The 23,503-nt window shown below is 46.7% G+C and overlaps 1 protein-coding gene and 1 long non-coding RNA gene across 6 annotated transcripts in view; one reads left to right on the top strand and one right to left on the bottom strand.

The window, feature by feature from the left end:
* The window catches only part of PCDHAC2 (protocadherin alpha subfamily C, 2), a 200,802-nt gene extending 178,039 nt beyond the window's left edge, over window positions 1-22,763 (top strand). For 4 of the 5 annotated variants that reach the window (XM_070076208.1, XM_051844287.2, XM_051844288.2 and 1 more), the window contains exon 4: window positions 20,047-22,763. In XM_070076208.1, coding sequence (XP_069932309.1) covers window positions 20,047-20,357 — 311 coding nt within the window. In that variant the 3' untranslated portion in view covers window positions 20,358-22,763. The remainder of the gene's footprint in view (window positions 1-20,046) is intronic. The other variant, XM_017341106.3, reaches the window with a different exon arrangement.
* LOC127490686 (uncharacterized) overlaps window positions 8,470-23,503 on the bottom strand; it is a 32,489-nt gene continuing 17,455 nt past the window's right edge. Inside the window, exon 3 of the long non-coding RNA XR_007918976.2 lies at window positions 8,470-8,687. This is a non-coding gene — a long non-coding RNA (uncharacterized lncRNA). The remainder of the gene's footprint in view (window positions 8,688-23,503) is intronic.

Consider the following 23,503-nt stretch of genomic DNA (forward strand, 5'->3'; position numbering starts at 1 on the left):
TTTAAGTGCCCTGGTTTTATAGGGGAATTCCTACATCTCTGACAAAACCAACTCCCCACGGAGAGACTCTCTGGAGACTCCCTTATTCTCCCTCAGAAATAAACCAAAATCCTTAAGATTTTTGGAATCCATTTGGGAGCACTGTCAACACGAATTTTTCCATTGCATGAGTAAGTGCAGCCTCCGGCCTTGTTGGAGAATTTAGAAAGCATGCTGTTCCACTAACCTGCTCACCCTCAACTTCTGCTGTTGCCATGGCAATGGCAGTCCTGGGAGGTGTGTGCATAGCCTTATTTGGAAAAAAATTAGAGCAGGAATTTTTGTGAGTGGGGCAGCTGTCTCCTGTCCATGTCCTCCACTCTCACCTTCCACCTGCTAGCCCAGGGGTGCCAGCTCTGCTCAGTACCCCCAGCTAAGGAAAGTCCTTGGAAGATGTACTTTCCCTTTCTGGGGGTGAGGAGCTCATTATGTTGGTTGTAGTTCTGTAGGTAGCTTTTGATGAACAAAGAGTTTGTTCTGGCCCAGCCTGGGAGGCGAGGGAGCAAGATGGCAGGGAAGGGGAATGAGCATCTTTTACCTACTGGGTGTGGGGGACGTCTGGCCCATGGGCCATATAAGAACCTTGAATCGTTTGGTCAGGCCCTGCGAAGGCAATCTCAGGCAGGACTCAAAATTCAACAAATCTGTAGCAAGTTAATTTTTAAGTTGATAATTTTGTGTGGCCCATGAATGATGTTATAAATATCCACATGGCTCTTGGCAGAAAGAAGGTTCCCTTCCCCGATAAAGGAAGCAAGCCAGGAAGCTTAAGGGTTTGCCTGCTCCATCCATTATTTTCCTCACCTCCTCATTTTTTTTTTTTTTTAGATTTATTTCTTTGAGTTACAGAGAGGAGGGAGGGAGGGAGGAAGGAAGGAGGGGAGGGGAGAGGAAGGGAGGGGAGGGGAGGGGTCTTCCATTCTCCGGTTTACTCCCCAAATGGCTGCAATAGTTAGGGCTGGGCCATGCCAAAGCCAGGAGCCAGGAGCTTCATCCAGGTCTCCTACGTAGATAGCAGGGACCCAAACACTTGGGTCATTTTCCTTGGCTTTACCCAAGCCAATAGCAGAGAGCTGGATCAGAAGTGAAGCAGCCAGGACACGAACCAGTGCCAGTAGAGAATGCTGGCATCACAGGTGGAGACTTTACTTACTAAGCCACAGCGTCAGCCCCTCTTCATTTCCTTCTTAGGAGAATAAGCCTTCCATTTTTTTAAGATCATGTACACAAAACTGGAATAGATTTCCTGGTTTTCTGAAATTAATCAGATAGATGGCTTCTGAGGTAGTTCTTTCCCTAAACACCCTGTATTTCCCACACTTCTCTGATTTGTCCCATACCATGTTTTCAGGATTATAGCCCTGGGCAGAATACAGTCAAGATTGGAGCCCTGATACGTAATAAAAGAAATTCTCCCGTAACAGTCGCCACAAACCGAGATGGTATGGACACCAGATGTTGGCCCCCAGCATCCATTGTAAAGGGTGCAGCGAGGAGAAACAGACAGCAAACAGTTTTCCCCCTGGCTTCAGTTTCCTTCAAATCCCAGGGAGGCAGAGAGGCAGGCTAATGCAGGGGCAGGAAACAAAGCCTCATTGGAGTTCTGTGTGTTTTCATTGATCCCTTTGGTGTGTAAGTTACACTGGAGCAATGTAGTCTAGCCCCAGAAAATTCCATCATGAGAAACAACTTTCGAGCCTGTCTTAGAAAACCGTGCACCTTGTCCTGCAGGTTAAGAGCGTCGTGTGGAAGAGAAGCGCTTCTGAGTGACCCTCCCTTCCTGCCTTCTCCACACACTGTTCTTTGTCACCGAATTTTCAGTCCTTTGTCAAGAGAGAAATTCAGGTTTCTGAAATTCAGCCTTCGTGTCACAAAGGGACAGGAAGACAGGAAAGTCAACGTTGTCACCTGCCTCCGCTCAAAGATGACAGGCAGCCCATGTGTCGGAGAGCTTTGCAGGGAGGGGTCAATGCAGGGGTGAGAGCCTGTGCTGTTCTGTGGGAAAGATGCTGGGACTGTTTAGAATCAGAGGTCTTGGAGCCCTTCGCTGGGAAGTGCCCACGCAGGAAAAATCAGCTTATGACCTGGGGGTGAGGGCAGAGCAGCACTGACTGTTTGTAATTCCTTCAGCCTCTGTAGCCCCAGCATTCCTTGTCCTCAGCCTCACTGACACCAGCACGCTAGAAATGAAGCCAGTGACAGCAAGACTCTGTCATGGCAAAAACACTTGCAGAGGAACTCAGCCCAGATTCCCCAGGAACTTGAAAAATTCATCTTCTCAGAAGCAGTTCACTTTGCAATTGAGAAGGTCATTGCCTAATCTGGAGAAACATATTGAGGTCAAGCACTGGCTGGAGACTGGAGGCCTCTAGGGAGGGGTCCCGTGACTTTTCACAGCTAGAAAGCCTGGCGATGAGAGTGTGGGTTGGAGAAGAGACTTTGTGTGCCTCAGTACTTGGGAGTCTCTTAGCTACAGTCAGGACAAGGCTGGGACTCAGAGAGGGACGGAAAGCTTCGTCAGCAGTGGCGCTGCCTGGAACAGCCCTCTCTGAGGGAGTGGGCTAGAGGGCGGGGGGCTCAGGAATTCGGGGGAGAATGTTGTGCTGCTGTTAGTCAGGATGTTGAAAGCTCTGTAGAAGTCAGACTCGAGCATCAGAGCTCTAGGAGAGGAGGGTAGGAAAGGTAACTTAGGAACTGGACTTGGATCCATAAGAGACGCAGAGTAAGAAATTTACCATTACTAGAGCCGAAACCCTCGTCTGCCAAATCCCGAACAGTGTACTCAGACCTCTAGATTATAGCTGCCATTGCCTGTAAAACAGCCAAATACACTTTAAAATAAATCCTGCTCTGTACAGGAAGTCTGAACAGCCGGTTTGCTGTTGATAGTCCAAAAAAACCCACCAGCTTGGGCTTACTTCCAACATCAGACTGCAGCCATTGTTTGAGAGAGCGCTCATGGACCACGCTGAGCAGTGACTTGACATTTCCCAAGTCTTCCCTTTTGTCTTTTTGACTCTGCATCATAGATACTGCTTTACCCAGGAACATACCTTTTACATTTCTATGCCCGTAGTCAGCCGGAGTCCAGTGAACACCCTTTGGGTCTGTGGCAAGGGGAGAAGTCTCCACGGCAGGAGTGTTTACTTTAGCTGCACGCCAAATTGCATGCAGGAGAGTGCAGATTTGGGTGATAAGAGCACCACTAGGTGTGTGTACAGCTCTGAGACAGACACCTTTAAGTCTGAGTCTGTGAGTTTAGTTCTACATTTGATGATGAGTCACAGAACACAGAAATTCTTTTCTCCATAGATGACTCTTCATTTGTCAATTTTTAAAAGGATTTATTTAATTTATTGAAAGATAGAGAGACATAGAGAGAGGGAGAAGCTGAGAGAATAAGATCTCTCATCCATTGGTTCACTCCCCAAATGGCTGCTCTGTCCATGACCAGGCCAGGCCAAAGTTAGGAGCCTTGAACTTTATCTGAGTTTTCCAAATGGGTGACAGGGGCTCAAGTACTTGAGCCATCTTCCACTGCTTTCTTATGCACATCAACAGGGAGCTAAATCAGAAGCAGAGCGGCTGGGACTTGAACTGGTGCTTATAAGAGGTGCCAGCATCACATGGAATAGCTTAACTGGCTGTGTCACATGCCAGCTCTTGTTGGTCAACTTTTAAAGTTTTTAAAATCTATACTACTGCCTTCTGGGTTGTAGAAACATTCTCTGAGAACAAGAGAAACGTTAACAGTAGGTACTATTGATTAAGAATTGTGATAAGCATTTTGTACACATTATGTACCTAAACAGCTTTAAGAGACAGTACAGAATTATTGTCACACTTTCAAAGGAGATTGAGGCCCATAAGAATTAAGTGACCACCTTACCTCACACATCTAGTGAAAGTGTTTTTAAATTTTAATTAACTAATTTGAGAGGAGGGGGAGAGAGAGAAAGAAACAGACAGAGCCCTCATGTACTGATTCAGTCCCAAATGCCCTTCACAGCTGGGGCTGGGCCAGGCCAAAGCTGAGAGCTGGAAACCCAATGCATGTCTCCCATGTGGGTGACAAGAACCCAGCTCCCTGAGCTGTCACTGCTGCCTTCCAGGAATTGCATTAGCAAGAAGCTGGAATCAGGGGCCAGAGCCAGGGGTTGCACCCAAGTTGCTCTGATATGGGACATGGGCATCTGATTTGGTAGTTAACTGCTAGGCCAGATGCCCACCCATATTAAATATTTTTTACTCCACCATTATATTTCCAGTGCAGGTAAAATATCTAGCACATAATGATGCTTAAGAAATATTTATTGAATCAGTTAATGAGTACAATGGCAAAGACAGTGTTTGAACCCATGTCTACCTGCTGTAGACTTAGCACATTATTACTATTTTCTTCTGTGTGATGAGAGAAAAGAATCTCTTGGTAACTTAGAGAGTATATTCATTGTGTGGGCTCCAGGCCAATGGTGTGTGTGTGGAGGGGGGGGGTTCTCATTATTGCTGTAACTTACCACAAACGTTGTGGCTTAAAACAACTTACAGTTTTGGGAGGCCAGAAGCCCAAAATGGGGTTTCACTGAGCTAACAGTGAAGTGTGTTCTACCTGCTATGTGATAAGGAGCCACTTTCCTTTAGTTTCCAGTACGTGTTCCTCATTTCCACCTGAGCTTTCCATGGCAGCACCTTTAAAGTCCACATGTGACCTAACATCTGTTCATGGCAGTTTAGGTGTTCTCTAAGACAGTGTATGTTTGTTCTCTGATGCACCTCCCTTCTCTCCTCTCTAGCATACTGATTAATATCCCTATTTCTACTGACAGAGTGTTCAAGCAGTCTAGGCTTTTTGTGTCCTGCTCCTCAAAATTCTTCTAAGGCTCTGTCCATGGCCTGTTACCAAAACCACTGCCACATTTTTGGCACCCTGCTTCCAGGTTCCAAAATTTCTATTTGTTTCCTAGGACTGTAGCTAATTACCACAAACCAGGTGCTTAAAACCTTAGAAATTTCTTATTTTACAGTTCTGGTTATCAGAAGCTCAACATGGGTTTCACTGGGCTCAAATCCAGTTGTTGGCAGGGCTGGCCAACTCTGAGGGGCCCTGGAGGAGGATCCATTTTCCTGCCTTTTCCAAACTTTAGAGCTGGCTTGCATTTCGGCTTTGTGGCCTCTGGCTTCATCTTCAAAGCCAGCAGTGTGGCCCCTTCAGATCTGTCTCTGACTCTGGCTCTCTTATTTATCTCTTTCAAATACAAGAGCATGTGTGACTCCACCTGGACAATCTAGGAAAATCTCTCCTTGGTAGGGTCCTGAAACTAATCGCATCAGCACATTCCTTTTTCCATGTAGCATGACGGATTCAGAGGTTCCAGAAATTAGCATGTGGACAACTTTGGTAGGCTGACACAGTGTCTTTCATGTTCAGGCAGAGGGGCCTGTGTGTGTGTGTGTGTGTGTGTGTGTGTGTGTTTCAGTAACACTGAAGGTAAAATAAGGTGCATATTTGGACCATGAAGAGGGTGTAGTGAGTGTGGACTATATGTTAAAGCCCTTTTGAAGGCTGTGAATTGTTGAAAGTCTGGTAGAAACTAATTAATCACACTCTCCTTTTCCTCCAAATCTTAATTAGGTGCAAGCAGCCAACTGAGTCATCAAAATTAGCATCAAGTTTATTATTGATAAAGATGAACTGGAGAATATTACAAGGTCTCCAACTTCCCAAATGCAAGGGAAGAAAATGAATGATGACAGATTTCTCTCTTGGTAAGGAGGGGACCTGTTCTGATTTGTTTACCCAATGGAGACTGAGCTAGAATGGAGAAACAGGGAGTTAAAGTGAGGTGTGTCATGAAAACACAGTGATTTTGTCCAACCAAGAAGCATGCCTATGTAAATTCAGACTTCAGGAATCTCTAATCAGATAAACTGCTCTTCTTGGGAAGAATAAGTAAAAAAAATAGAGCTAAAGATGAACATTTTCTTCCTAGCACATCACCCAAAGGATGGAAGCATTGATTTGATGGGTGTCCCCCTCTCTGGGCAGAGGTGAAAAAGTGAAGAGAAGAGGGAAATCGTTTTCACTGCCTTGTTATTATGTCAAAGGCTGAGTGATACTGCTCTGCCACAGGCTTGAGAGTATTATTTCAGTGTTGGTGAACAAGCAAGGGAGGATAGTATTCTTTGGGTCATTTACAGGCCAATCTTTTTTTTTTTTTTTTTTTTTTTTTTAAGATTTATTTATTTGAAAGTTAGAGAGAGAGAGATACAGAGAGAGAAAGAGAGAGACTCTGGTTCACTCCCCAGATGACCATAATAGCTCAGGTTGGGCCAGGCTGAAAGCAGGAGCTAGGGCTTCTTCCAGGTCTCCCACGTGTGTGGCAGGGGCCCAAGGCACTTCGGCCATCTCCCACTGCTTTCCCAGGCCTTTATCAGGGATGCTGGATTGGAAGTAGAGCAGCCAGGACTCGAACTGGTGCCCATGTGGGATGCCAGTACCCATAGGCAGCAGCTTTACTCACTATGCCACAGCACTGGCCCCTACAGGCCAATCTTGAAAGGATCTATCATCGGGCATTGGTAGCTGGTGGAAAGGCCACTCTCCTTACGGTGATACCAGGAGATGGGGTATTGCATATGGCCTGCTTTGAATGCATCTAGCATGTGTCAAAGTGAAATCAGATTAAATGTATACCGAGGTGCTATAGTTGCAACAGGATCTGGCTCCCTAATTCATGCAGCATCATGGATTGATGACACTTACAGAACGGAGGCTTGACCCAATTATGGTAGCTAAAGATGAGGTCTTTGGGGAGTGATTGGCTGGTACGGGGTTGTTCGGGTAGGGCACCGTGATCCACATAGACATGAGAAACCACATAGACATGAGCAAGCATTCTCCCTGTTTTCTGCTTCCTGGCTCACCATACAGTCTTCTTCTGTCTGCATTCTCCCATCTACTTCCCTTTAGGTGCCAGGCCAATAGGGTCACCTGATCTTGGACCATGAACTTCTAAAACTGAGCCAAAATAAACTGACTTCCTTCATAACTAGTTTCTCTTGGGTATTTTGAGTAGTGACAAAAAGCTGGCTGATATGCAGGGGATTCCGAGAGGAAGGAGAGAGGTGTGACTTGGTGTGACTGCGTTGGGAGTTGGGGCTGGGGGTGACCCTTTGGTGAGTACTCCTAAGTCCCATCTATGTTCCTCGTGATGCTTCCAGCCTTGGGGATGGGTTCGGGGCCGATTCTGTGACTATGTATGTGCCTCAGGACTAGTTTGCTTTCCAGGAACATCTTGCATGGCGGTCTAGTCTCACACTAGCTGCTTCCTTGAGATCCTAACAGGTTGGGAACTGCTGAAGCTTAGGGCCGCTCTGTACTCTTAGCAGCAGATGCTAATGACAGGGATTATGCTATGCGATCCCAGAGAGGGCCTCCTCCTCCCTGTGGGCCCCTGTGTCACCAGCATGTTGGCTTAACTTCGGTCCCTGCAGCCTGCATTCGGTGGTGCTGTGTTTAGTCAGTGCTCAGTGTCACATCACTTCCCTTCTGGTGAGCCAAGCATTGATTGATTCTGAATATTTGCCTTTGGGAAATTTCTGTAGAGAAGATGAGTTTCTTTGGGGATTTAGAAATACGAATTGGGCTCTTTGGTCTTTTCTCACTTAGGATCACAGCCTAATGGATAAAAGGATAATGGCCTTCTACATGGTTGTGATTTGAAGGGCACTAGGAAGACCCTCAAAAAACCTCCTTCCTAGAGCTCTACACTCTCATCATCACTACTTCTCTCTTTTTAAAGCCCTCCTTCCCTCCCTCCTCTTTCCCTCCCTCCTCTTTCCCTCCCTCCTCTTTCCCTCCCTCCTCTTTCCCTCCCTCCCTCCTTCCCTCCTTCCCTCCTTCTCTCTCTCTCTCTCTCTCTCTCTCTCTCTCTCTCTCACACACACACACACACACACACACACACACACACAGAAGTGAAGTGCAGTGTATCCTGTCCAGGGCAATTTGCTTGGCTTGACTTCAGTATAGACTTTGGTTGGAAACGTCCATGCTCAGGTAGTCATCAATCGTTCACCAGGCACTTCCAACGGAACAAGCTGTGCTCTAGGTCATGCGAATATCATATCAACTATAACCCAGTCCCATTCCTCTCAGCTGGTGGGGAAGGGAGAAATGTCAAGAAAAATATGAATGTCAAGGGGTAAATTCTGCAGTGTGGTGTGACAAGGACCGCAACAGTGTCATACGTAGGCAGGTCCAGTGAGGAGGAAGGGAGCAGGGGCAGCTGCCATGGCCTATCCAGAGGGGCACCCAGGACCTGTGCATGTTGCAGTCGATACGGACCCCTTGTGAATGAGGTAAGCTGGTCCCCTGTCCCGAGAGGGGCCCCAGAATGTTTTCACAGGGTCCAGATCCTGTCTCGGTGACTGTGCATAATGGCACATTGTGGGACCTCAGAAGATGGAATTGGGAATTTAGAGGACCAAGTCAGAGATTATTTAACACTGAATAGTGCAGGATGAGAAGTAGCATGTGAGGAGGAAAAGTCCAGGCAAAGGGAAAAATACATACACAAAATACCTGGCACGAGGGCACTGGCTGGCTGGATGTGATGAGAGTTTGATCAGCAGGACGGGATACAGAGCTTCGGGGAAATGAGATCAAAAAGGGAGACAAGTTAGATTCCGCAGGGCCTTAAATATCTTGAAAACTCACTAGTTTGTCTAACGGCAATGGAGAGCCACTGGGTTTGTTATTTATTTCTTCTTTTAAAGATTTATTTTAAAGTCAGAGTTACAGAGAGAAAATGAGAGATTTTCCATCTGCTGGTTCATTCCGCAGATGGCTGCAACAGCTAGCATTGGGCCAGGCCAAAGCTAGGAGCCAGGAGCTTCATCCAGGTCCCCCACGTGGGTGCAGGGGCCCAAGTACTTGGGCCATCTTCTGCTACTTTTCCTGGGCACATTAGCAGGGAACTGGATTGGAAGTGGAACAGCTGGGACAGGAGCCTGTGCCCATATGGGATACTTGCATTGCAGGTAGCGGTTTTACCCACTATATATGCCACAACACCGACCCCTGGATGCAACTTTGAAAAATTATTTTAATACAAGGAAATGACCTTGGGAATATTCTTAGGTAATTCTGGTAGATGTGATCTGAGAAATGTAGTGAGTGAAGTTTGGGTTTGATTAGATTTTGCCTTCCGTCAGGGCGTGTGGCCTTGCACGGTGCTGCAGATCCCTGTTGCACCACTTCCTAATTATGCAGTGGCATTTATGAAGGGTAAAAGGAAAAACCGTAGGCTGTGGGAAGCATTGAACGAGATGATGCATGCGGGATCTTAGCACAGCCGTCAGCTCATGGTAAGCACAGACAGTCCCGCACGGCTGTGATGATCTGGTACTCCTGGTGCTGAGCACAATGGCTTCGCCAGATTAAGGGGTGGGTGCCGCAGCGCCCAGAGTTGAGGGGACCCTGGGGGTGCACAGGGCCTTGCCCTACCTGGCTGCTTCAATGGCGGCACTCTTCCTGACAGTCTCTCCATTTTGTACTCTCAGTGCACCTCCAGCCCGGCTTGTCTAGAAATGGTCGCTCAAGGCTGAGAAGTGACACAGCAACACAGAGCCTGGGCCTGCTGCCAGGTTGTAAGATGCACACATTGTAACGTGAGGGGGGAGGGTACAGGAGGAAAGTTTGGAAACCCAACCAAAGCCAGAGCCATTTTATTGTTAGGCAGAATGAAGACACCTCGCGGAGTTTCCGGTGCGGCAGGCAGTGGGAAACCTAGGGAAGACTCCTGCCCTGAGCTTGTGCGGAAGGAAGAAGCGGCACTGGGGGCTCTGGTCCCCGCAAGGCTGGGTTCCGGGGCCCTGGAAGGCCCTTGCTGGCCTTAATACTGTGCTGTGACTCTCTTGAACTTCTTCATTGATTAGCAAGGGGGCCTCCACTATCCTTTGGCTCCAAGTCCTGGTTCTGGGGCAGGGTATCTGGGGCAGTGACATTTTGTCTCAGCTCATTTTTCAGCTGTATGGAGCTAGTGTTCTTTTTTAATGTCTCTCTTTGATTTAATTATAAAAGAAAAAAAATCATGGCAGATTTAATCTGTACAGAACTGAAATAAAACCAGTAGTGCCTCATTTCCTGCTTCCAGTCACGCTCCGCAGAAATCACCAGAGCCAGTGGTTAGTGGGTGCCTCCTCACATTTTTACAAGTATGCATTTTAAAGTAATATATATTTAAAATATACTGCAATCACGTTGCTGAAGTAAATACTAAATACTACAGCATTGTTCATATTAGAATGTCCATTTCTCTCAGTCCCGCTTGCCTTCAGTGGGGCAGCCACTGCTAACAATTTTGTGTGTGCCCTCCACACAGGTGGCAGGGGGTGTTACTTTTTCTCTGTAGAAGAGATAAGTGATCTATGATCAGGGTTAGCTGGACCACGCCCTCAGCTAAGTGAATTCATTTTACTTGGAGGCTGATTTGTAAAGAAAGTTTCGGCTCTGGGAGGGAGACTGAGAGCCTGGAGCCCTGGCCCTGCACCAGGAACACCGTGGAGGGGCTTGGTTTCATCATCTGCCTCCTTCAGAGGGCTCCGGAGAAGAGCTCTCTCCCTAGCAACCGTTTCTAATCTGGAAAACCGCACAGCGGGGACTCTTCAGTGACCCCTGGGGACAGGGGCAGGGTTGGCTGGGAGGGGAGCGGCGGGGACAGTCCTGGCTCCAGGAATCGGCGGTTAAAGGGATGGTCAGGCTCCTAGAGGAATACTGCATGGTAGCAGTGCCTGCATTTTATTTCAGCGTTCTGCGTGCCTGACGGACGGACGTCAGTCTCTCTGATTTACGAGCGCTGTGGCTTCTTACTGCTCACAATCCCACTAGAGGAATGTTGCTGTCTTTGTTTTCCATATGAAAGAGTGGGCGCCTGGAGGCCAGGGTCCTTGCTCAAGGTTACACCGCAAAGAGCTGGTGAAGCTGAGACCCCCACCCCAAGTCTGTGCGACCCCAGAGCCTGTGTCTTCAGCATTCTCTTGCCCCCAGGATATAATAGCTGACTGAAGGAGGAGGATTTTTGAGAAATTGCCCTCCCTACATGCTGGGGGACTTTAGCAACCAGAAAATAAGGTAGAAAACTCGAGGCCAGGCTGCCTGAGCCCTGCTGGGTTGTGGGAGTCAAAAAAAGGAAAACAAAAGGTTTATTTTCTAAAGCTGAGTGTGGAGAGCCGGGTGGTCTGAACGCGGCCATCCCAGCGTTTGAGTCTGAGCTCGCAGCTCATGGTATCTTTATACTCTTAACCTAGAAATGACAGAGTTATTTTGGGCACAAAGCAAGAGCTGTGGCTTCAAAAATATGCCAAGTGTATTTATCTCTTCCGCTCCAAGATTACTGAAAATTAGCCCAGCTGTGGCTCAAGGCACCAAACAGCCACAGAATCTTCTAGATAGAGGCATCCCAGCCAGCCAGGGTGAAGCACCCAGGAGCCACAGCTCCCTTGGGCTCCGTCTCTCTCTCTCTCACACACACACACACACACACACACACACACACACACGCCCGCGCGTGCGCACACAGCCTTCCCAACTCCGGGAATCAAAACACTTAGCCCTGGAAGTCAGGTTCCGCTCTGGCTCCTCCCCCACCCATCAGACTTCACAAGAAATAAAAATGGGGCATATGTGTGAGAATAATGTTTCAGCCTCATTATCGAATTCCAGTGTGATTCAGGAAAAATTGTCTTGCTGTAATTTCAGCCTTCAGATTTCCTATCTATAAAATAAAACTCCTTTGAAACGGGGTGAGCACTGTGATGCAGTGGGGGAAGCTGCTGTGGGACACCTGCCCCCGACTTCAGAGGCCTGCGTCCTAGCACCTTCGCTTCCCATCAGCTTCCTGCCGATGCACCCTGGGAGGCAGCAGATGATGGCTCAAGAGTGAGGTCCCTGCCACTCAGGTGGGAGACCTGGGTGGAGTTCAGGGCTCCTGGCTTCAGCCTGGCACAGCCCTGACTGTTACGGGCATTTGGGGAGTGAACCAGCAGATGGCAGTTGTTTCTTGGTCATTCTTGCCTTTCAAGTAGATGAAAAGAGATGAAGAAACATCCAGAATATCCTTTAAATGAATAAATAAATAAAGGTAATTAAATTGTGATGAGTCAAGATTCAATTTCAATAAATGAATATGCAGAATGCGTAATAAGCTGCCTGATCTATAATAATCAATCAAATCCTTAAAAAACCAAACGACTCTTCTATTGCTCTGATCTCACAAATGCAGTTTAATGAGTTTTTACAACAGGCACTGTGCTAAATGCTCTAGGATAATCCCATCTAATCCTATAACAGCTCAACGCAGCGGGGGCTATTATTATCTCCTTTACAGAGGAAAACTGAGGCCCAGAGACAGTAAATAATTTGCAGAACATCACATGGCTTACATGCTGCAGCCAGGTTTCAGTCGGGACATGCTGATGACAGAGCCGAGGCTTTGCGGAGAACAGGGCGTGCAGCTTCCCCTTCCTAGGTTTCCGGGGAAAATGAAGGACTAAGAAGCACAGGGGGATGCTGGCCCCAGTGGTTTTAACTTTCTCCCCCCTCCCCCCCTCTCTGATCCTGGACTGGATTTGGGTTTCAGGCCATGATTCCCCTGTGTGTTGTGGGCTGTGATTACTCAGATTAGCTCTGCCCAATTCATAAAGGACTGGTGGGCAGGGGGAGGTGGAGCTTGTCCGTTCAGGCTGCAAGCCCCACAAATGGCAGGAGAGGGGGTGGGGAAGGAGCTTGAGATGCAGGACCTGGGCTTTCGGAAGGCTGATGGCTTCTGCCCTTTGGTCAGCCTGAACATTTGCTTATGATTCTACAATCTGCCAAGTTCTGGCACGGAGAGAGAGAAGTGAAATGGTTGCTCACAACCAAGAAGGCGCCAACTGCTTGAAAGACTGCAGGGACTGCTTGGGTAGCAGAGGAGCTGGGACCAGGGAGAAGGAAGGTGGTCCTGCCCAGGAAGCCTGGTGCTCACTTGCAAACCCCGAATCTGCAGAGCCTCCCATGCCTGGCCTCCTCCCTGGGCAGTCAGAGCTGCGGCCGCCGCCCGCTCCAGGAGCGGGAGCGAGCAGTCCTGCGGAGCGTCTGGCCGCGCCGGAAGCGGCTGTAATCATTTAATAGCCTCTGCAGGCTACTCTGACTTAGCCGAGTGGGCAGGCTCCAGGGTGCTGTCTGGCAAGATAGGCCCCGGCTTTAATCAAAATGATGGGTTTTCTGGAAGCTCTTTATTAACCTTAGCACTGCAATCCAGAGATGGTAACAAAGGGTTGAATGGGGAGTGCGAGGGCGGGGCGGAGACCTGGAGACAGGGGGGTGTGATTTTCCTGACTTGTCATTCCTGCATCCACACCCCTCCCCCCACGCTCACACCCCTCCCCCTTCCTCTTCTCTTTTCCACCAAGTCTAGCTTAGAGAGGCTCCTGCACACATGGCAGCGAAAAAGATAATAACCATAATAATTGCTACATTTGTATAATGCTTCAGGGTTACCAAAGGACATTGATGTACAGTTTAAGTTGTGAGTTTTATAGCTAGGTTTTAGTCCCAGGCTCTACCGTGGGGCCACAGCCTCCTTATCTATAAATCAGAAGTTGCTATTAGCTGTATCTACTTGCTGCAGTTCTTGCAAGAACCACAATCATATTTCATACAGAGCTACTCAGTCCTGCACTGGGCACGCAGGAGGGATGCAGTAAGTGTTGATAGCCCTGTGATGTAGGCGGGATTTTATGGATGAGTGAACTGAGGTTCTCTGGTAGAACAACAAAGCAGGGTGAAGAGAGGAAAAGGGAATTGAGCACCCTTAGCGGTCCCCGGGCCGAGCCCCTCTGAGAACTTTGCTGAATGCCGTGTGCTCCAGGTGACTTTGTGCCTTCCGTTCAGGGAAATCTGGGGGGAGCAGAAGATGCTTCCTGGCCTCGGTAATTACCCAGAGCAGTTCAGAGCGGGGATTCCGGATGAGTTTGCAAACCTGTCCTTGGCTTCACAGTGTTCAGGACATGTGCTTGCAGCTGCGTGGGCAAAGCCTTGGGCCGTTCTTAATCCCTGGAGGCTCACTCCAAAGGCTCAGGAAGGCAGAGTTCCTTTAGCTGAAAAGAGGAAGCTGGGAACTCTGCCCAAAAGACCCTGGGACAGTGCCTACAGTGGATTTATAGGATTACATGAAGTGGCCAGTTACTTACAAGAGACAGTGTTAAAAACGAAAGATGAAGATCTGTGTGATTTCTTAAATGCATATTGTTCTGACTTTAAAATGTATCTTTACCCATTGTGAAGAAATTGACCAATACCAAAACAAAGGCAAAAGCTTCTTTCTTTATAATTATGAGCATACTCTATTAGAACTTTTAAGTACTGTCAGTTTGTCATCTGAACATGCGAGAAGGGTTCGACCTGAAGATTCAGATTCTTGCCTGCTCGCTGCATGTCTGAAACCCTCCTTCTGGGCTTTGAGAGCTCCACTTACCTGGATCCTGACTGAATTTGGGTTTGTCTTTGGGGGTGAGCTGGGTAGGAGAATGGAGGCAGTCCTGAGAGAAGCAACCCTTCCTTGATGGATTGCTTGCTGGGACTGGCCCCTAGCTGGAGTTAGGCCCTGCCAAAGAAGCTCAGTTACAAGTAAAAATAGCTGATTCACTCTTAGCAGTCCTGCTGTGAGGGGCTTCCTTGCCTCTGGACATGGTCATTAACGCCCCTTAATGAGTTCTGCATCTCAGGATGACAGTCCTAAGACCTCATCTAGAGCCCTGGTTGTGGTTGAAGATAATTAGAAACAGCGACACAGACAGATCTTCCTTCTGCCTGCTTACTCCCCAGATGCCTGCATAATGCACAGCTGGGTGCCAGGAGCCTAGAACCCAATATGGTCTCCCACATGGGTGGCAGGGACCCAAGTACTTGAGCCATCACCTGCTGCCTCCAAGGGAGCATAGTGACAGGAAGCTGGAATCTGAAGTGGAGCATGAAGTCAGGTACTCAGATATGGGATGTGGGCACCCCAAGCGGAATCTTAATCATGGTGCCAAACACCCACCCCAAATCAGAGGTTTTTAAATATGTTTCTTATTTTTGTCTCAGACTCAGACAGAGCCTGTGTTTGAAATGTAAACAGGCAGATTCTGATTGAGCGCAATTACAGATTGGTTATTTTAGAAAGATGGTAGACATGAGTCTTAGTTGGCGCTATGAATGGTGTGACGGGTTAAGCCACTGCCTGCGATGTCCAGCATCCCGTATGGGAGTCCTATCTGCTCCACTTCCGATCCAGCTCTCTGCTAATGCACCTGGGAAGGTAGTGGAGGACGGCCCAAGAGCTTGGGCCCCTGCACCCATGTCAGGGACATGGATAAAGCTCCTGGTTCCTGGCTTTGGCCTGGCCTAGCCCTGGCCGTTGTAGCCATTTGGGTAGTGAACTAGTGGATGGAAAATCTCTGTCTCTGCTTCTGCCTCTCTGTAATTCTTTCAAAAAAAAATAATAAATCTTAAAAAAATAAATATAGATAAACAACAAAAAAGAAATTAGTCTTAGTTTCAGGGTGGTGGGCAGTTGGCCTAGTAGTTAATATGCCTGTTAGGTCACCCACATCCCACACCAGAGTGCCTCAGTTCAGTTTCCAGCTCTGGCTCCTGACTTCAGCCTCCAGCTAATGCAGACCCTGCAAGTCTCAGTCCAGCTCCTGACACTCATGGGGGAGGCCTGCATTGCTTTCCTAGCTCCCTGCTTGATCCCAGCCCAGCCATGGCCATTGGGGAACATTTGGAGGAGTGAATAGGACCCCTCTCTTTTTCTGTCTCTGTCTCTCTGCCTCTCAGCTGTAAATACAAATATTTTTATAAGAATGAATCCTAAGTCTCAGAGAAAAAATGTTGCCCCCTTTTCAGAGTGCTGTTATGTCAGTTGTGCTGGGGAAGCATGATATAAGGACAAAGGTTTGGAGAAGAAAGCTTCTTGCTGTCTCTCCTTAGTGCTTGCAATAAATTTGAAATATCCTTATGCTGCCCTCCTAGCCCCAAGAGCTGTGCAGTATTTCCTAGGCCATATGTGATGCCGTATATAGAGCCCTTACACTGCGCCAAGGATGAGGCTTGGCACTTTGCATGCATTACCTCATTGTCTTGAGGTTCTCTGAGAGTGCTGTCAGTGGAGAGCAGCTGCCACTTCCACCTCTTGCACCAGTTCATTCATTCACTCAACCAGCAATTATTTATTTAATTATTTAAAGCTCTATTGCATTTATTTGAAAGGCAGAATGACACAGAGGGAGAGGCAGAGAAAGAGATCTTCCATCCACTGGTTCATTCCCCAAATGGTCGCAACAGTCATTTGCCTGGGCCAGGCCAGAGCCAGGAACCTGGAACTCCATCCAGGTTCCCAACATGAGTGGCAGGGACCCAAGCACTTGGGCCATTTCCCACTGCTTTCCCAGGTGCCCTAGCAGGGAGCTAGATTGGAAGCACAGCAGTGCTGCTACACCACAACGCCGGCCCGCAGAAAGTACTTATTAAAAACCTGTAAGGGGTCAGGAATTGTTTTAGGCACTGGTTATATGTCGGTGAATGAACAGGTGTATTTCCTGTCTCTGAAAGGGTGCTGCCTGGCTAGGTTGGTCATAAAAGTTCACTCTGAGGAGGTTGCGTTGGAATACAGACTTGGAGAAAGAGGAGTGATGTGAAGAATGGAGAAGTCATTTGAGACCAAAGGAAAATTAAGTGAACAGATCTTGAGGCAAAAGCAGTTCCATAGGATGTTTGAGGAACTGAAAGAGGGCCTGTGTGGCTGGATTACAGTGGCAGGAAGGACATTTTTAGAAGAGATTAGAAAAGAAAAAAAATCAGATTATTAAAGGGGTTTATATACTATGGTAAGGAGTTTGATTTTTATTTTCTCAAAACAGTAGAAAGTCTTTGAATAATTTTCAGCAGGGAAGTGATGTAATCTGATTTCTAATTTTAAAGGATTTTACTGTATGTATATTATACTGCAATTTTTAGGAAAGGATAAATGCTTTAAGGCATAAAGATGACTCTGGCTGCTGTGTGGAGGATTAGAGAGAGGCAAAAGTGGAAGCAGGTTGAACAAGGGGTGGGCTTGGCTGTGATGCAAAGGAGACAGAGTGATGTCCGAGAAAGTGAAAATGGAGAGAAGACTGCAGATGCAATATATATTTAGAAGGCAGAATGTACAGGTCTTGGTGATGTATTATAAATGGAGAATGAAGAAGGGAAAATGAAGAATAGCTCCGAATCTCCTGGCTTCAGCAGTGGGATACATGGGTCGTTATTTGCTGAGGCTCCAAAGATTTGCAAAGGAATAAATGAGAGTGGTCTCAAGAGTTTGGTTTCAAATCCCTTCAGTTTGCGATGCCCATGTGCAGATACCGGATGGGCAGTTGGATACCTGGCATGGGGCCACAGAGAGATGCAGGCTGTTGTAAATCTGCATCTCATCAGCATACTTAGATGGTATTTATATCCCTTTGGGTGACTGAGATCCCTAAAGCAAAGAATGGAGAGGAGGTAGAGAAGAGGGTACAGGGCCAAAGTCATGGGAGCTCCAACACACAGGTGACCTAGGTGAGGAGGCTCCTCAGGGAAACTGAGGAAGAACAGCCAGGGAGAAAGGTGCTAAGGCTGTTGGGGGTGGGGGGCCAGAATATGCTCCCTTACCCTGAGATGTGAAGGGTTTTTGAGCTGCAGGCAATTAAGAAGATTCGAATACAGCAAAGCTGTCCGCCCTCCTTCTGTTTGCCTAAAAGCAGGACATATATTTACAGAGACAAAAGATTTTACCCACTGCCTTCCACGAGGGAGAACTGAAGACAGTTTGGGGCTCTCCAGCCTGGAGACGGCACCAGAGGAGCAGACTTGAGCACGCTTTAGCAGCTAGCCTTTGTCTGTCGTGCACTTGCCATCCCCCCAGGTGCTGCCTCTCTGCACTCAAAGTCCTTTTCTTTTGTCTGTTTCTTCTTATAAAATTTACTGTTAATTTGCTGAAGGTGCTATACGACCTGTAATTGAAAGCTGCCCCTTGCAGGCTGTCCTCTCCTCGGCTGTCTCTCATGTACGTATGACATATACACATTAATAAACTTCTGTTTGTTTTTCTCTTCTTAATCTGCCTTTTATAGCAGGGTTCCAGTCCAGCTAAGAACCGATGGGGGTTATTCTTCTACATGACAAATTCATGCGCATACCAGTTTGAAGAAGCGGATGACACATGCTGCTGGGAGGTTTACTAAGATGAGGACTAAAATGTGACCACTGATTTTGGAAGTACTGTAGTTAACTTGACATGAACAGTGTTAGAAAAGCAGCACTCATGGGCCTGCACTGTGGCATGGGAGGTTAAGACTCTTCCTGCAGGGCTAGTATACCATATGGATGCTGGTTCAAGTCCCAGCTTCTCCACTTCTGATCCAGCTCCCTGCTAATGCAACTGAAAGCAGCAGAGGATGACCCAAGTCCTTGGGCCCCTGCATACACATGGGAGACCTGGATGAAGTTCCTGGCTTCAGCCTGGCCCAGCCCCAACCATTGCAGCCATTTGGTGAATGAACCAGTGGATAGAAAACCTTCCTTGTTCTCCCTCTCTCCTTCTCTCTCTGTATTTCTGCCTTTCAAATAAATTAATAAAAATCTTTTAAAAAGTAAAGTAGTGCACAGGGACCCCAAATTGAGGAACTGAGAAGCAGTAGGAGGTGGGGAAGTGGAAATGGCGGGCACAGACAGTCCAGACTGCAGTGAACATAAGTGGCCTGTGTGGTAGATATTTTCTTATCCACTAAAAGCAATGTCAGAGACATAAGCACTGCCGTGTTGCCAAAGGGTTTCAGTGTCACAGCCACTGGGATCACACTGCCCAGAAAGATCATCACTTTTTGTCTCTGGCTCTGACTTCTACTCTTCTAGAAGTTAGTGATACACTTTATTCTTCGTCTTCCAATGAGACTCTTGGGAAAGATTTGCATTGAAAACCCCTGTAGATGCGGAATTATTTCCCCGAGACTCACTGCAAATTTCACTTCTCCTCTGGAATCCCCTTTAACTTTTTCAGGTATGATTAATCCATTTCTCCCCTGGAGTCCCATGATGCTTTACAGCTGGGTGGGGAATGTCCAGCTCGTGGGTCATAGAAGGCCCACCAAATTGCTGGGTCTGGCTCTGCCAGGGCAACCGTGGGTGGGAGTCAAAATTCAGTAACTATAGCAGGCTAATTTTTAAGTTGATGATTGTGTATGGCCCACAGATGATGTTGTGAATACCCAAACAGCCCTTGGCAGAAAAATCTTCCCCAGCCCTACTTTCCAGGTCTCGAGTTTTGCATCTATTAACTTGGCTTATAATTGCTCAAATGTACGTCCCAGACTGGGCACACACCGAGGGAGAGGATTCAGTTTGGAAAGTGAAGTTGGCTCCCGGTGCTCCATCCAGACAGAGGTGCAACCTGCAACAGGCTGTCATCCTCCCTGCTGGGGCGAGTCTCTGACACCCTGCTTCTCCACGTCTCTTCCCTGCTCTGTCTCACTGCTCCTCCAGACGACTAGAGGAGAATTCAGATTGGATAATTGATTCAACCGATTTCTCTTCCATTCGGATAGAGTAGGAGTCAAAAAATATTTGTAGCCAGAGTTTAATCTTTTGCACTCAGAGTACCATTTCTGCTTTAAATCCTGTGCATTTCCCATCCCATTCCCAGGCAAGGTAACCACAGCCATGTTCTTTGGGAGATTCCTCACAAACAATGAGAATTATGTTACTAGAAAACTAGACTCCTGGGCACTCTGGTGAGAAAGTCTGCCTTCCTGCTCTTGTCCAAACACAGTGCTTCCCTTCCAGGCTTGAAGAAATAATCGCCCTTTCTTGGGCACCCATGGTCTATGCAACCTTCCTCTCCCTGCAGAGTGGCATCGGGGGCGTGTGTTGACCCTGTCACCCATTTGTGATGGTTTGTCTTTCAGAACCAGAGGCGGGAGAGGTGTCCCCTCCGGTCGGCGCTGGTGTCAACAGCAACAGCTGGACCTTCAAGTACGGACCAGGCAACCCTAAGCAGTCCGGTCCCGGTGAGTTGCCAGACAAATTCATTATCCCAGGATCTCCTGCAATCATCTCCATCCGGCAGGAGCCTACTAACAACCAAATTGACAAAAGTGACTTCATAACCTTCGGCAAAAAGGAGGAGACCAAGAAAAAGAAGAAAAAGAAGAAGGGTAGCAAGACCCAGGAGAAAAAGGAGAAAGGGAACAGCACGACTGACAACAGTGACCAGTGAGGTCCCCGGATGGAAACAAGCCACTCAGCCAGTTTTTGTAACAATGGCAAATCCCTCCCACGTAGTGGTTCCCTGCTCCCTTCTCCCATCTCCACGAGCCCTCTTAGAGACCTCCAATCTGCAGAAAGTTCCCTCTGTCTGTCTCGATCCCATGTAACTGGTTTTGTCTTCGAAGCTTTACTAAGTCTGGTGTTAACTCTTTTTCTCCACTCTGGCTTGTTTTCAGAACCTAAAAAGCAGACCCAAGTTTCCTTTCTCCTCCGCCGCAAAGGAGAGGCTTCCCAGCCCCGCCAGTGAGAGGTTGGACTCTCTGCCCTGTGCTCCGGGGATCCTGTCTTGATGACACTCGCAGGGCAGGTTGCAAGGTTTTGAGGTTGAGCAGCTTGGGTGTCTGTGGCCACTGGGTATGTGTGACCCCTGTGGGCATGTGAGTGCCAGACACGGGCTGGGATGGGCCGGACAAGCCTAGTGGGGACAAGAAGGGCTGGGAAGTAAAGGCAGACAGACAGCAGGAGTCACCAGTTTGGAGGGGAAACGTGAAAGTGAAAAGGACCAGACTTTCTAAACCTTACGACTCAAGAGGTGGCGGCCACCGTCTTGTGGACAAAACTACCCTCAGTGACAAGGCTTTAGGGGCTCCTAAAGTCTGTTGGCTGTGGGTCATCAATCATGAACCCTGCATTAGACCACAAGCCAGTAGTGCAGTGTCTCACAGAGGGCTAGCCAGGGCAGCAGAAGCAGACCTGCCGTGTTTCCTGTATATGTCCTTGTGCTCACTTTACTCAGAATTCTTTTGCACACAATGTTTATGAAAAGGCCAAGTCCTTTTCTGACAACACATATGCAAAAGCAAAAGAAGAAAGAAAACCCCAACACCTCACTTTATGCTGTTTGTTGTTTGATAGATTTATTTAAAAAAGAGAAAGTCTATTGCTATAGATCTTTAAAAGAGAAATATGATGAATACATTCCCCCTATACTCCCCTCAAAAAGAGAATTCAGCCATTTAAATGATCGTTGCTGCTACAGAAGTGCTTTAAGAGAATTGCCTGAAACATCTGTATTATACCGGCCACCTGCCAATCACAGCTTTACTCTTTCAGGTCACTCTGGGGGCTGCCTCTTGCATGTATTAATTACTAAATAAAAAGATCTTTCTCTCTCTTTTCTAAGAAACAATTATGTGCACTTTGAATACACAACCTTCTCTAACCAACTATATCGAGACCCAGAAATTGAAGGAAAATGTTCTTTTCTCATACATACAGTGAGCAGATTTTTCAATTCTCTGATTCTGTGACTTGTCTTGGTGTGCTAGCCTTACACCTTCTCTTTGGTTTAGTTACCCTTTTCTAGAACACTCTGAATTGCTAATCTTACTAACACCTATGATGTTACCTGAAATCAATCTCCCATATGTATGCTGTATGCTAATATAAGACTCCTGAAATATTCTTAACTCTGTGCTTGTGTATGTGAATGTTAATGCAACTATTACCTAGAGTGAACTTTAAGCTTTATTGTTGAATGTAACTCCATTATATTTCCTTTTGTACACCTGTGAAAAAGTGGAGTAGTGTTTTTTTAACCATTGTTAATCAGCTTTTGTGTATAAAAGACACAGTAAAATTTCTTTCTTAAATCAAGATACTGGTGATTCAAGGAATTTTATTTATGGTCAGCCAAATGCCATCTCTTGCCAAGACTCCTGCTGGCAAGGGCATGGATAAAGCTGTTTTTTTCTAGTAACAATTCTGGAATGAATACTGAAAATATTCCCTGAGGGCGTGCAAGCACAAATGTTACCAATCTGACCTCTTTGAAGTTGCAGAATGCTTTGAAACTTTCATGTGATCTGGAATGTCAGTTCATATAAAATAATAAAATTTGCAGTCACCTTAAATAAGAGTTTTTAATTTGGGTATATACAATTTAGAAGTTTAATTATATTATCTATTTGAAAGTTAATATAAAAGAGGTAGGAGTCTGTTATTTAAAAATAGGCATTAAATCTCGAAAGACTGTCTTGTCTACTTTTAGCTTCATTCTCCACATTTTGAAGGGTGTGTAACTTCAGCTCTGCAGGATTGCATGGGGTAAACTTGCTTGCAACACATGTGAACCATTGCTACATCGTAGGTTGTGATCATTTTGCCCCATTGAAGCCCATGTATCTGACCTTACGTGCCTTTTGAACTAGGAGAATCGGGCTAATTTATTAATGATGATAATTATAATGTATCTGTACAGCACTTTTTAAATTTGCGAAGTGCTTTCCAATCCATGTTAGTTACTAGTTATTACAGCTGTAAGGATAAAACAAGTCATGTGGATTCATTTTTAATTGGTGCTATTGGTATTTCTTCTGTTCTTGCTAATAAATGGAAAATGGTGGTATGAAAGAAATGGTGGTCATTTCTAAGTATAAGAGTAGGATAAAAAAGAACACTGACTATTATTAGCTGTTATTACTGAAGAAGATTGCTGAAGTATGAAACTTGCTGCATCACTCCCTGGCTATCATCCTAGCTGTTATGTTCATTACTCAAGAAAACACCCAAATGGAATCAAGAATCAAACTCCACAACACGGGTATCCAGGAGCTTGCCGGGTCCCTTCCCACTGTACTTCTCTAATAAGAATTGCAACCAACCAACTATTGCCGCTAGAGCCCACTCAGTCTTCTTGTTCTTTACTTGTTTAGCCTTTGTACCTCTCTACAATTGGGAAGCGAAGTAATGTCACTAAAAAGTTAACTTTTATTGAGTACAGAGTATGTGCTAACCACTTTACTGGGTAGATTCAGTTTATATAGTACATGATCTATAAAATAGATAGCCTTCTGTAGTTAAGTTTTTATGAGTGTAGGTTTTAGATACAGTGGTCCTCAACCAGGAGCAATTTTGGCCTGCGGCAGTGTCTAGAGACTTATTTTTTCCCATTATTTGGTGTGAGGTGCTCCTGGCATCTCATGGGTGAAGGCCAGGGATGCTGCTAAATATCCTACAGTGCATAGGCGAGCACCTCTCAAGCAAGAGTTTTCCAGCCCCAAATTTCAGTAGTACCAAGATTGAGATAAAATGGCCATGTAACTTTTTTAGTCCCTTTTTGAAACAGAAAAGAAACATCATCAATAGTTACATCAG

Source organism: Oryctolagus cuniculus, chromosome 6 (genome assembly GCF_964237555.1).
Source record: "Oryctolagus cuniculus chromosome 6, mOryCun1.1, whole genome shotgun sequence".
In the NCBI taxonomy this organism is placed as follows: domain Eukaryota; kingdom Metazoa; phylum Chordata; class Mammalia; order Lagomorpha; family Leporidae; genus Oryctolagus; species Oryctolagus cuniculus.